Source organism: Myotis daubentonii, chromosome 2 (genome assembly GCF_963259705.1).
Source record: "Myotis daubentonii chromosome 2, mMyoDau2.1, whole genome shotgun sequence".
Lineage (NCBI taxonomy): Eukaryota > Metazoa > Chordata > Mammalia > Chiroptera > Vespertilionidae > Myotis > Myotis daubentonii.
In genome coordinates this window covers 120,815,128-120,828,096 of record NC_081841.1, presented here as the reverse complement: position 1 = coordinate 120,828,096, position 12,969 = coordinate 120,815,128, and the positions used below count along the sequence as shown (strand labels likewise).

The 12,969-nt window shown below is 35.5% G+C and overlaps 1 protein-coding gene across 4 annotated transcripts in view; it reads left to right on the top strand.

Moving 5' to 3' along the window:
* NBEA (neurobeachin) overlaps window positions 1-12,969 on the top strand; it is a 990,744-nt gene that overhangs the window by 389,085 nt on the left and 588,690 nt on the right. For all 4 annotated transcript variants that reach the window (XM_059684425.1, XM_059684424.1, XM_059684423.1 and 1 more), the window contains one exon: window positions 1,463-1,901. In XM_059684425.1, the coding sequence (XP_059540408.1) occupies window positions 1,463-1,901 (439 nt within the window). The remainder of the gene's footprint in view (window positions 1-1,462; window positions 1,902-12,969) is intronic.

The following is a 12,969-nucleotide window of genomic DNA, read 5'->3' as shown; positions in this document are numbered from 1 at the left end:
CCTTCCTATTTATTCCTAATGGTATTCTGTCTTAATCTTCTTTTACAAGGTTTTATTAAAAAAAATCCAAACTGTTATCTTTATCTCTTAACTTTTTCTTTCTGTAGTGCTTTGCCAGTAGTAATACCGAAATCATTTCTCATCTCAAAACTTTTGTGAAGTTGCTTTAATTCTTAGTCTTGGGATCATCAAAGAATAGGTCTACCCTGATTTTCATATTGGTCACCCACTTTTTAAATATTAGTATCATGTTACACTAATTAATATTTTATTTCAATTTTAAAATCAAACAAACATGAAAAACTAAAACCTACTTAATAAATATGAGGAAGAACATAATATAACACTGAACTGTGAGAGATGATTATTTTAATGAATTTAATGAAATATTATATATTAGGAATATTGAATAATATGAAGACATTATTTCTAACTAACTAACATTTACTAAGAATCTAAGGAGGAATTGCAAATAATTTTCATGCAGTAACTTATTTTCTTCTTCATCATGACTTTATAAAATTAAGATCTGTTATTATCTCCATCATATTCTAGATTATATAAACTTTTTAAGGTCATCATTTACAATTTTATAACTATTTGTGTGTATATGTTGGCTATGGTTTCATTTTTTTTATCTTTATTGTTGAAAGTGTTACATAAGTCCCTATTTATTATGTGGAGAAGTTTATTATATTAACCTTTGTATAATGAGATTTAATATAAATTTAATAGTTTAAAGATATTTTTCTTTTTATCTATTTTAATTGGTAATGTTATATGTGTATTTCATACCTATATTTTTCTAATTAAGTTTTCATAAATTGAAGTTTAGATTTATTCATAAGAAATAAGTATACTAAAATAATTATTCTTGAAGGAAGGCACATGTAGGCTAAATTTTTGAGGAGCATTATTTTCTGATTAAACTATTATTTTTAACTAATCATTTGACATGATTTTTGCAATTAACTCCTTAGAATTTTATATATTTTGCTCTTGGAACTTTAAAATATCTTCAACTAGTTTAAATGTTTTAATTAGACATTGATTATTGAAGTACCATAAAAGTTATAAAAATGACATTTTTAAGGACAATATTAGAGAAGTATAAAAAATATCTTCAATATTTTTTGCTAACAATAAAATGATAAAAGAGGAACTTCATATAATAATTATTTATGAGCTGTTATGAAAAATTGTATGGGAACTTTGTTCCCTATTCTTAGAGACATCTGTTTTGAAATGCCAAATGACTTATAATAGAAACAGGGTTCTGTTGATGGTTGCTAAACAAATACAGGTATATATGGATATGTTTTAATCCAGTTGTCCTGCACATCCAGATAGCAGACTTTTTGTTTATTACAGGTTTTATTTTCTCTAATACGTGAAACTATTTTATTATTATTACTGGGTTTCCAAATACTGAGTTTATTGAAAGCATTTCCTTCCATTACAGAAACACCTGCTGCATTTCCAGACACTATAAAGGAAAAAGAAACACCAACCCCTGGTGAAGATATTCAGCTAGAAAGTTCCATTCCTCATACAGATTCAGGAATTGGAGAGGAGCATGTGGTTAGCATCTTGAATGGGGCAGAATTAGAGCCTAGTGCAGGCCCTGATGCCATGAGTGAACTGTTATCCACTTTGTCCTCTGAAGTGAAAAAATCACAAGAAAGCTTAACTGATAATCCTAGTGAAATTTTGAAGCCTGCACCATCCATATCTAGCATTAGTCAAACCAAAGGCATCAATGTCAAGGAAATATTGAAAAGCCTTGTCGCTGCTCCAGTTGAAATTGCAGAATGTGGCCCTGATCCTATTCCATACCCAGATCCAGCATTGAAAAGAGAAGCGCAAGCTATTCTTCCTATGCAGTTTCATTCCTTTGACAGGTAGGTACTGAACTAATTACTTACAGTGCTGTACACATGGAAGGAAAATTTGAATCTGTTAATTTAAAAATATTAAGGGGTCTTGGAAACATTAGATTTATTAATATAGATTCTTACTACAAATGATATCTAAGTGACAGACCAACTTGATTAATCTCATAGTATGGCATTTTAATAATATATCTCTATAAAAGGGGTTTCAATATGATATGGAGGATATCACATTGAATTAGAAATAGAGAAACTCAGATTCTGATCATAATCAACCATCGAGTGACTACATTGCACTGGGGAAGTCATTTTATCTTTTTGGACTTAATTTGTTAATGGATATAAATGGGGAAGACCAGATTTTGTCAAGGTCTACTCTGGCTCTAAAATTCCATTACATTATTAATGAAGACTATAGTAATTGTTGGATATTAAGCAGCCTGCCTTAAGTAATATTAAAATTTGAGTTTTAAATGCAGATATATGGAAAAAAATTTTAAATGTGTGATCATCTTCCTCATGGAATTTACATTATCCATGTAAAAGCCATATTTTGAAGCAAGTATTAGGAAGTAAGTATTGTTGAAAGACATTTGAAAGTAAATATTGCTGAAAGGTATTTTAGGTTCTAAATGATTTATAACATGGCCCCATTTATCTGTTTATATTCAGATATTAATTGTACAAGGAACTTTTAGTTGAGAACCAAGAATTTTGTTTTCTGATTCGTTATACTTGCCACAGAAGAATAAAATATTTTAGAGCCAAAGAATGTGTGCATATAATACATCCTACTATTTAAAAAACATGTGCAACATTAGAAAATTACTTTAGGATAATCATTAATTCTAACAGTATTACTTAACTTTGATACTGGGATTGATATATATTCCAAATTATGCTTACATACTTTTTTTTTTTACTTTCTGAATGTTCAAAACACATTTTCCTACAAAAAAAAGTATGTGTGTGAAGTGATTGGCAAGCAACTCTTTTTTATAAAGAATCAAGTTAGGAAATAAAATGTTTCTTAACCTATGTCAAAATAAATATTTAGTCAAAATATAATATCTAAAATAGTCAAACTGCCTTGTATAAATTATAGACAGTAATTTTTTGGTGTTTAAGGGTGAGGATTATCTTCTTTTATATAGGAATATAATTTAAACTTTGCCCATACACATTTTAACCAGTGTCCTACAGATTATTCTTGAAAATCTATTGTGAAAATATAAATGGCATTGGTCATTATTAGTATATAAAGATGAATTTAATCTTTTGTCTTTTAGGTAATTAGAGGAGATAAAAATGCTTGCAAATAATCTACACTAATAAAAGAGAAAAATGGTAATTGGCGTACGACGCCACCCTTTTCATTGGCTAATCAGTGCTATATGCAAATTAACTGCCAACTGAGATTGGCAGTTAACTGCCAACAAGATGGCGGTTAATTTGCATATGTAGGCACAATGCAGGGAGGTGAAAGGGAAAGCAGGAAGAAGCCCCCTGCCACTGACAGTGATCGGAAACCCAGGGGGGAGCTAAGAGCTGGGGGGCAGGGCAAAGGCGGCCATGATTGGAGAATCAGGTGCCTTTTCCACCCTGGCCAGTGATAGCAGGAAGTAGGGGTGGAGCCAGCGATGGGAGCTGGGCACGGTCAAAGCTAGCAGTCCCGGGAGCTAGGGGTCCCTTGCCTGGGCCTAAAGCGGAGCCCACGATTGCGGGGCCACTGCAGCTGCGGGTCCCCGCTGCCCGGGCCGGACGCCTAGGCCAGAGGCGTTAGGCCTGGGCAGGGGCGGAGCCTGCAACCGCGGGGAGCTGGGGGTCCCCTGCCCAGGCCTGACACCTCTGCCGGAGGCCTCAGGCCTGGTCAAGGGGCCGATCCAGTGATTGGTGATCGGAGGGTGATGAGAATCAACTCCTCTGGCCGAGGCATCAGGCCTGGGTGGGGGGCGGAGCCGGGGATTGGGGGATATGATGGTCCCCTTGCCCAGGCCTGAAGCCTGGGTCAGAGGCATCAGGCTTGGGCGGAGGGTGGAGCAAGCGATCAGAGGGAGATGGGGGTCCCCTGCCCAAGCATGATTCCTGGGCCAGAGGCCTCAGGCCTGGGCGGGGGTCAGAGCCAGTGATCGGGGGGAGATGGGAGTCCCCTGTCCAAGCCTGACACCTCTGGCGGAGGCGTCAGGCCTGGGCAAGGGGCCGTTCAGGTGATCAGAGGGTGATGGGGGTCTACGCCTCTGGCCGAGGCATCAGGCCTGGGCCAGGGGCAGAGCCAGCAATCGGAGGGGTCTGGGGGTCCCCTGCCCAGGCCTGACGCCTGGGCCAGAGGCATCAGGCCTGGGCTGGGGGCAGAACCAGTGATGGGGGGAAATGAGGGTCCTCTGCCCAGGCCTGACGCCGATCCTGCGTCAGGGGCCGATCCTGCGATTGGAGGGTAAATGGGGGTCAACGCCTGAGGGCTCCCAGTATGTGAGAGGGGGCAGGCTGGGCTGAGGGACACTCCCCCCCCCACACACCCAGTGCACGAATTTCGTGCACCGGGCCCCTAGTTTTCATATAAGATAAAATGTATTAAGTGTCAAAAATTAAAAAAAAGTAAAAGAAAGAGAGGTCTATAAATATAGACCAATATTTCTTTTAAAAATAGTTTGTTAATATTTGGAGGTTCATTCTTGTGGTTTCTTGGATGTTCCTATACCATTTCATGTTGGTTGTCCTCTATCTCACTTATTTGGTTTATGGTCCTGGGATGTCTGGGTATGTATGTTTATGAGTGCATATAAATATGCATGTAATTATGTTTAATTATATAGTTTTATAAATAAATGTTATGACAATTTAAGGTAATGAAAGTTTGTGTTCAATTTAATTTTAAGTTACATATTTAAATTTTGTTAAAATACAAAACAATAAGTACAGAGAATTATGGTAATTTGCATAAGAGAATCTAGTCAAATAAAGGGTAAGTAACACATTTTTTGTGTAAGTTTGGATTATTGTTAGAAAAGGGTTTTTTCCCCCCAATAAATCTTAACAAAGCAATCACCTGAGTGCCAATAATCTTAGCTATTCAAAATTTATTATATTTTGAGAATATTTCTTTTAAAAAATAGAACCCTTTGATTTGTTCTTGGTAGCTTTTATGTAAAATGCAATGGGAGCAGAATCATAATTCTAAGTAGAAATGAAATTGAGGTGCACAAAGCATATTTTTAATTCTTTTTAGGAAAAGGGTCTCCAGTGTAGTTAATATATGCAACAGTTCAAGTACTATCAAATGTAAATGATGAGGTGATATTGATGAAAGGAGGGATTGAGGTCTCAGGGGGCGAGATGAAGGATTGAACAGAAGCGGCCTCACACTGCCTGTAACTCAAGTCTGTCGTCTTCACTGCTCAAAGCTATAATGGGAGGTGGCAGTCTGAAATGAGTTGCCACGGCAAAGAGTATTATTTTTGAAATGCTTTCACACAAATCACTAGGCCCTGCATACAACTTAGTTTCATGCTTTAATGTCATCAGGAGGCACAAATTGGTGTGTCTAATTGTTTGCCACCTGCCAGGCAAAATGAGCTGCCAGCCAGCCAGAAGGGTTTGATTGTCTGTCAGCCATTCAATAGATTGAGAGTGACAACATCAAAAATTTAACTTCAAACTCTGTAGCTTTGAGCAGCTTTTCAGAGATATCATACTCACAGATACTTCTGGACAACTGCATTTTTCAATTATATTTCCGAAATATGGCTACCATTTGCCTTATCTATCTTAAATAGCTATAATTACATGATGAAGTATGTAAACACATTTCTGAAGCACTAAAGTTTGAAACCCAAGTTATGACATATCTTTTACATCAGATTAAATTTTTGAAAATAAGGTCCAAGATGATAGGCTTTCAAAGCAAAGTCCTAATGACTACCAGTTTCAAACCCAGAATTAACATGGTCTTACTGTACCAATCATGTATTTATGAAATTATCTTTAGTTTAAAAATAGCTATAAACTCAATTATTCATTTACTTATAACTAAATAATACCTAATAATATTGTAAGGCCCCCGTGGAATTCACTTAGGATTTCACTATTGTTAGCCAATAGCTTATTTGTTCTATTGCAAACATGTATTCTTTGCATTTATTCCAGATTATAAATTTGGAAATAGCTTCCTGAAACAACGAATGTGATGTGAATAGTGTTAACTTAGGTTGTGCCTAGTATGTTTCTCATCACTTAGTTGTGGATGGAGCATTGATGAATTTCAGTGTTTTGAAGTTTATTTTTATTTTTTGAAGTTCATTTTCATTAGGGAAACTGCATTATCAAGTTTTAGAAACATTCAGACCCAACTAAAGTGACACTTTATTCTTTTAGTTTTATATATTTCACCAGATTTTATTATAAAATATAGAAATATTCTTATCAGCATATATGAAAAAGCTTTCTTTTTCTTTCATTTCCTCCCATCATCATCTGTGCCAATTTAGGTATGTCTTTTATTACACTGAGTGGCCCTAACAAATATATATTTATGAATTATAAACCACTGAAAATGCTAGAGATACTCTAGTATTGTTGTATAGTGAGAAAACACTATATGCAATTTTAAAACTATATCAGCTTTTCTAATGTCTTATTACGTACTGTGAAGTAAAGGGAAATATTTATTATGCTTGTTTTTTAACAGAAGTGCTTAATAATCTCACCATAGAACTCATAAATCAAGTTGTAAAGTTTCCCCAAATACTATCTGTTTTGATAGATTTCTATTTAAGTCTATACTTTATAAAATGTACTAGCTGAGATATATTTTTTATGAATTAGTAACCTTGTCACTTTTAGGTTGTGGTAATACTTTTCTACTAAACCACCAATTACATTTTACCTTATCTTTTATACTAAAATTTTAATCTTATACATCCACATGTTTTTAATCTTTTGAGAATTTGGTATATATATGTGATTTAGCGCAGTCCTGGGATTTTTGAGATTCCCCTTTAGTTTGGACAAAAGACAAAAAAGAAAAAGAAAAAGAAAAAGGAAAAAAAAAAGTCAAAAAGAAATATGCTTCTCCATAGATTTTAATTATTATTATGTTTAGAAAATTGTTTTAACTCTGGTATTTCACAAATAGATTTTGCTGCCTCTCTGGCTAATAAACATTTATCTTACATGATCCCCTAGGATTCTGCAGATCTGCTTATATTTGAATTTCTGAATTTCAATAATGTGGCCTCCATTTTGTCCGTCCAACTTTTCTATTCTTGCTTCCAAGTGTTTCATTCTCTGAGAAAGAAAATTTCTAAGATGAAAAAATATATATTTTGTCAATATTATAGTACAAAAAACCCATATAAGTAGCCTTCATATTATTAAACCCAAAGTACAAGCTTAGGCTAGGTATTTTTCTCTAATTTTTTAACATTAAAATTTTTAACATCAGTGCAAATGATGACAATTTAGAGTACAAAATAAATGTTTTATAGATTTAATGGAATTCTACATTTATTTCTTTAAACTTAGAATTGAGATTATGAAAAATTATAATTTTGCTGAGGATTTCAATTTCTGTTCTTGTGGTTTTCTATTTTTTAACAAATGTATTGATTATATTATTTAAAGGAACAATAGGTAAATGTGAGCCAAATTTACTAAAAATCTGTCAACCTTTACATTTCATAGTTTCTGTGATATATAGCCACTGAAATGCCAGTTATTATGCTCCACGTGTCCTGAGTAGAGTATTTCTTATTTAAATTTTTTAGTGTTGAAAGTATTACACATGTCTCCTTTTCCTCCCATCATTCTCTCCCCCGCTGTTTCTGCCCCCCATCACAGGCCCTCACCCCACTACTATCTCTGTACATTGGTTATGCTTATATGCATGCATACAAGTCCTTTGGTTGATGTCTTACCCTCCCCTGCCTTCCCTCTGAGGTTTGAAGGTCTGTTCGATGCTTCTATGTCTCTGGATCTATTTTTGTTCATCAGTTTATGTTGTCCATTATATTCTACAAATGAGTGAGATCATGTGGTATTTATCTTTCCCCGAATGACTAATTTCGCTTAGTATAGTGCTCTCCAGGTCCATCCATGCTGTTGCAAATGGTAAGAGTTCTTTTTTTTTTTTTAACAGCTGTGTAGTATTCCATTCTTTAGATGTATCAAAGTTTTTTAATTCACTCATCTGCTGATGGGCACTGAGGCTATTTCCAAATCTTAGCTACTGTAAATTTTGATGCTATGAACATAGGGGTGCATATGTCCTTTCTGATTGGTGTTTCAATTTCTTGGAATATGTTCCTAGAGGTGGGATCACTGGGTCAAATGGGAATTCCATTTTGAATTTTTTAAAGAAATTCCATACTGTTTTTCACAGTGGCTGCACCAGTTTGCATTCCCACCAGCACTGCACTAGGGTTCCTTTTTGTCCACATCCTCGCCAGCACTTGTTTGTTGATTTGTTGATGATAGTCATTCTGACAGGTGTGAGATGGTACCTCATTGTTGTTTTAACTTGCATTTCTCTGATGATTAGTGACTTTGAGCATGTTTTCATATGTCTCTCGGCCTTCTGTAGATCTGTTTCCCAAAAGTGTCTATTTAGATCCTTTGCCCATTTTTTTTTATTGGATTGTTCATCTTCCTTTTGTTAAATTGTGTGAGTTCCCTATAAATTTTGGAGATTGAACCCTTATCAGAGATAACATTGGCAAATATGTCCTCCCATGCAGTGCGCTTTCTTGTTGTTACATTGATGGTTTCTTTTCCTGTAGAGAAGCGTTTATTTTGATGTAGTCCCATTTGTTTATTTTCTCTTCAGTTTCCGTTGCCCTAGGACAGTAATGGCAAACCTTTTGAGCTTGGTGTGTCATCATTTTGAAAAACCTTAACAACTCTGGTGCCGTGTCACATATAGAAATTTTTTGATATTGCAACCATAGTAAAACAAAGATTTATATTTTTTTATATTTATTTTAAATGTTTAAATGCCATTTAACAAAGGAAAATCAACCAAAAAAATGAGTTTGCGTGTCATCTCTGACACGTGTGTCATAGGTTCGCCATCACTGCCCTAGGAGCTGTACTGGTAAAAACATTTCTACGACTTATGTCTGCTGTTTTGCTGCCTATGGATTCTTCTAAAAGTTTTATGGTTTCCCATCTACGGTTAAGTCTTTTATCCATTTTGCCAAATTCCTATTGATCCTTCTAGATTCAGCTTACTTTTCCCAATATTACACACCTTTTCTGTTCCTAAAAGGCTTTGTGCAGAACTTTGACCGAGAGCAATTATTTAAATATATTGCACATTTGATTTGTTTGTCTCTTGTATTTCCTTAAAATATCTCTAGGCATGGGTTATCTCTTACTTGGCTTCCTATCCCCCTGAACATATTGGTGTAGTTGTATTCCCTTGACCTGTCATTGTTCAACAAGTGTTACAGAAAAGGGGTAAGGGATATTGATAAGATAGGGATTTTTACATGGTGCATGAATAATCATGAATATCACTTGGGGAGAGTTTTTATCAATAAAAGGTATTGGTTATTATTAAATGCTTTTTCTGCATCAATTGATTTGATCATGTGGTTTTTGTCTTTCAATCTGTATATGTGATGTATCACATTTGTTGATTTTTGAATATTGTACCAGTCTTGCATCCCTGGAATACAGTAGTCCTCAGTTTACATTGGAGATCCATTCCTAGGTGCGATGTAACACGAAAAGTGTCCATAAGTCAGGACCCAACTATATAAGCACCTACATCACTCACATGGAGCACATACACAGCAGTAATGAAGTGAAACAGTAAAAAAAAAAAAATTAAAAGAAAGATAACAATTCTTGACCTTTACTTTTGGTAAATAAATAAAAAAAAAACATAAAACACATATGTACATATGTCAAAATGATGGAACTTTTTTTTAAATAAATAAATGGGAGATGGTGACGTAACCGCAAAAGTATGTACATTGAGTCCGTAAATCCCACTTGGTTATGGTATATGACCTTTTGAATATATTGCTGGGTCTGATTTGCTAATAGTTTGTTGAGCATTGTAGCATCTCTGTTCATCAGGGATATTGGCCTGTAACTCTCTTTCTTCGTAGTATCTTTATCTGGTTTTGGGATTAGGGTAATACTGGCTTCATAAAAAGATCAGACCTTCAGACCTCAGAGGGAAGGTAGGGGAGGGCTGGGTTAAGGGGGGAGAGATCAACCAAGGGCTTGTATGCATGCATATAAGTCTAATCAATGGACATAGACACCAGGAGGGTAAAGGCATGAGTGGGGGTAGGGTGGGGACAATGGGGACATAAGGACACATATGTAATACCTTAATCAATAAAGAAAAAAAAAAGACCTTGGAAGTGTTCCTTCCTCTTGAATTTTTTAGAATAGTTTGAGGAGGATAGGTATTAGTTCTTCTTTTAATGTTTGGTAAACTCCCCTCTGAGCCCATCCAGTCAAGGGCTTTTGTTTTCTGAGAGTCTTTTTATTACTACTTCAATTTCATCATTAGTTATTGTCCTATTCAGGTTTTCTGATTCATCATGATTGAGTTTTGGAAGATTGTATTTTTCTAGGAATATGTCCATTTCATCCAGTTTGTCCTTCGTAGTATTTTTTTTTTACAATCTTTGTATTTCTGTGGGTTCAGTTATTTCACCTCTTTCATTTCTGATTTTGTTTATTTGGAATCTCTTAGCAATATGTTTATCAATACTTCTCTTAGGACAAAGGAAATTAAGGAGAAAAAAAAACAAATAGGATTACATCAAAATAAAAAACTTCTGCACAGAAAAAAAAACCCACATCAACAAAATGAAAAGAGAGCCCATTGTATGGGAGAACATATTTGCTAATGATACATCTGATTAGGGGTTAATTTAAAAAATATGGAAGGAACTCATACAACTTAACAAAAGACAAACAATCTAATTTAAAAATGGGCAAAGGGCCTAAATAGATACTTCTCCAAAGTGGAGATATAGAAGGCCAAGAGACATATGAAAAAATGCTCAAAGTCACTAATAATCTGAGAGATGCAAATTAAAGGGACAATGAGGTATCTACTTACACCTGTCAGAATGGCTATCATCAGCAAATCAACAAATGAAAAGTGCTGGTGAGGAAGTGGAGAAAAGGGAATCCTAGTACACTGCTGGTGGGAATGCAGACTGGTGCAGCCATTGTGGAAAACAGTATAGAGGTTTCTAAAAAAATTGAAAATGTAACTGCCATTTGACCCAGTGATCTCACTTCTGGGAATATATCCTAAGAATCCTAAGACACCAATCAGAAAGAATATATGCACCCCTACTTTCATAGTAGCACTATTTATAATAACTAAGATCTGGAAACATTTCAAATGCCCATCCGTAGATGAGTGGATAAAAAAGCTGTGGTACATATACACAATGCAACTCTATGCAGCTGTAAAGAAGAAGGATCTCTTATCCTTTGAGACAGTTTGGAGGGATCTGAAGAGTATCATGCTAAGTGAAATAAGCCAGTCAGAGAAATACAAGTATCACATGATCTCATTCACATGTGGAATCTAATGAACAAAATAAATTGATGAACAAAATAGATCCAGAGACATAAAAGCATGAAACAGACTAATGAATTTCTGAGGGAAGGAGGGGGTGGGGGAAAGGGCAGGGAGTGATTAACCTGGGAACTTATATGCATACATGGACACAGACAATAAAGTGGTGAAGGCCTGGAGGGGCGGGTGCTGCGTGGAGGAGTAAATGGGGGGGGGGGAAATAAACAAAGGGGACATCTGTAATACTTTCAACAATAAAGAAAATTTTTTTTAAAAAAACTCACTGGCGCCCTAACCGGTTTGGCTCAGCGGATAGAGTGTCGGCCTGCGGACTGAAGGGTCCCAGGTTCGATTCCGGTCAAGGGCATGTACCTAGGTTGCAGGCACATCCCCAGTAGGGGGCGTGCAAGAGGCAGCTGAATTGATGTTTCTCTCTCATTGATGTTTCTAACTCTGTATCCCTCTCCCTCTCCCTTCCTCTCTGTAAAAAAATCAATAAAATACATTTTAAAAAAAGCTCACTGGTTTTAATGAGTCACTGTTGAAAAGCACATTCTTCAGTATCTTACTTTATACTTAAATAAATCTTGAGGTATACATATAAAGTAGTATCCTTTTTACAAAATTCCTAAAACTAATTAATGGAGACACTCAAGATTCTGTCCTTAGACCACTTCTACTGTCCATTTGCACCCACTTTTTGTGATTGATTCTATCCACTTTCCTAGCATTAAATAGCATATTGACTGATGACTCCCCAATTTATGTGTCAGCCTAAACTTCTCACCTAAAGTATAGACTTATTTGTCCAATTGCTTTTTCAGCAACACAACTTGGATGATTAATAAGTTAACACTTATAAAAAACCCTGCTCCAAACATAGTTTTCTATATGCTAGTTAATAGCATCTTTGTTATTTAAGTTGTTTAAGCAAACATTTTTACATCATCTTTGACTTTTCTCCCATTCCAGTCTTCTTCCAATTCTGTTTGCTCTATCTTTTAAGTATAGTCAAAACTTGACAGACTTTTCACCGCTTTCACTTTGCCATTCCATTTAAATTACCATCATTTCTTTCTTGAATTATTGTCGCATTTTCCTATCCAGCCTCTTCCCACTCATTTGCCTTTTTCCACTTAAGTCTACCCTTAACATAGCAGCTAGAGTGATCCTGTTGTAGCCTAAGATCACATTCCACCCCTGTTCATAACCTTTAATGGCTTCTGATCCCACTCTATGAAAAAGCCAATGGACTACAAAGACCTATGATGTGAACCCCAATTACTTCTCTCATCTCATTTCATAACTCTATCCATCACTCAGTCTTCTTGAGTCACACTAGTACTCCTTTTCCCTCCACCTATAATACACTTCCCTGGATATCCTTATAGCTTGTTCCTTCACCCACTTCAGTGTATCCTCAAATACCATCCTTTTAGTGAGTGTTCTCTTAGCCATCTCTCCAATACTACTCCTTATGCTTTAGTTTTCTCATAGCACTTAGTACCTAATATGCTATATTTA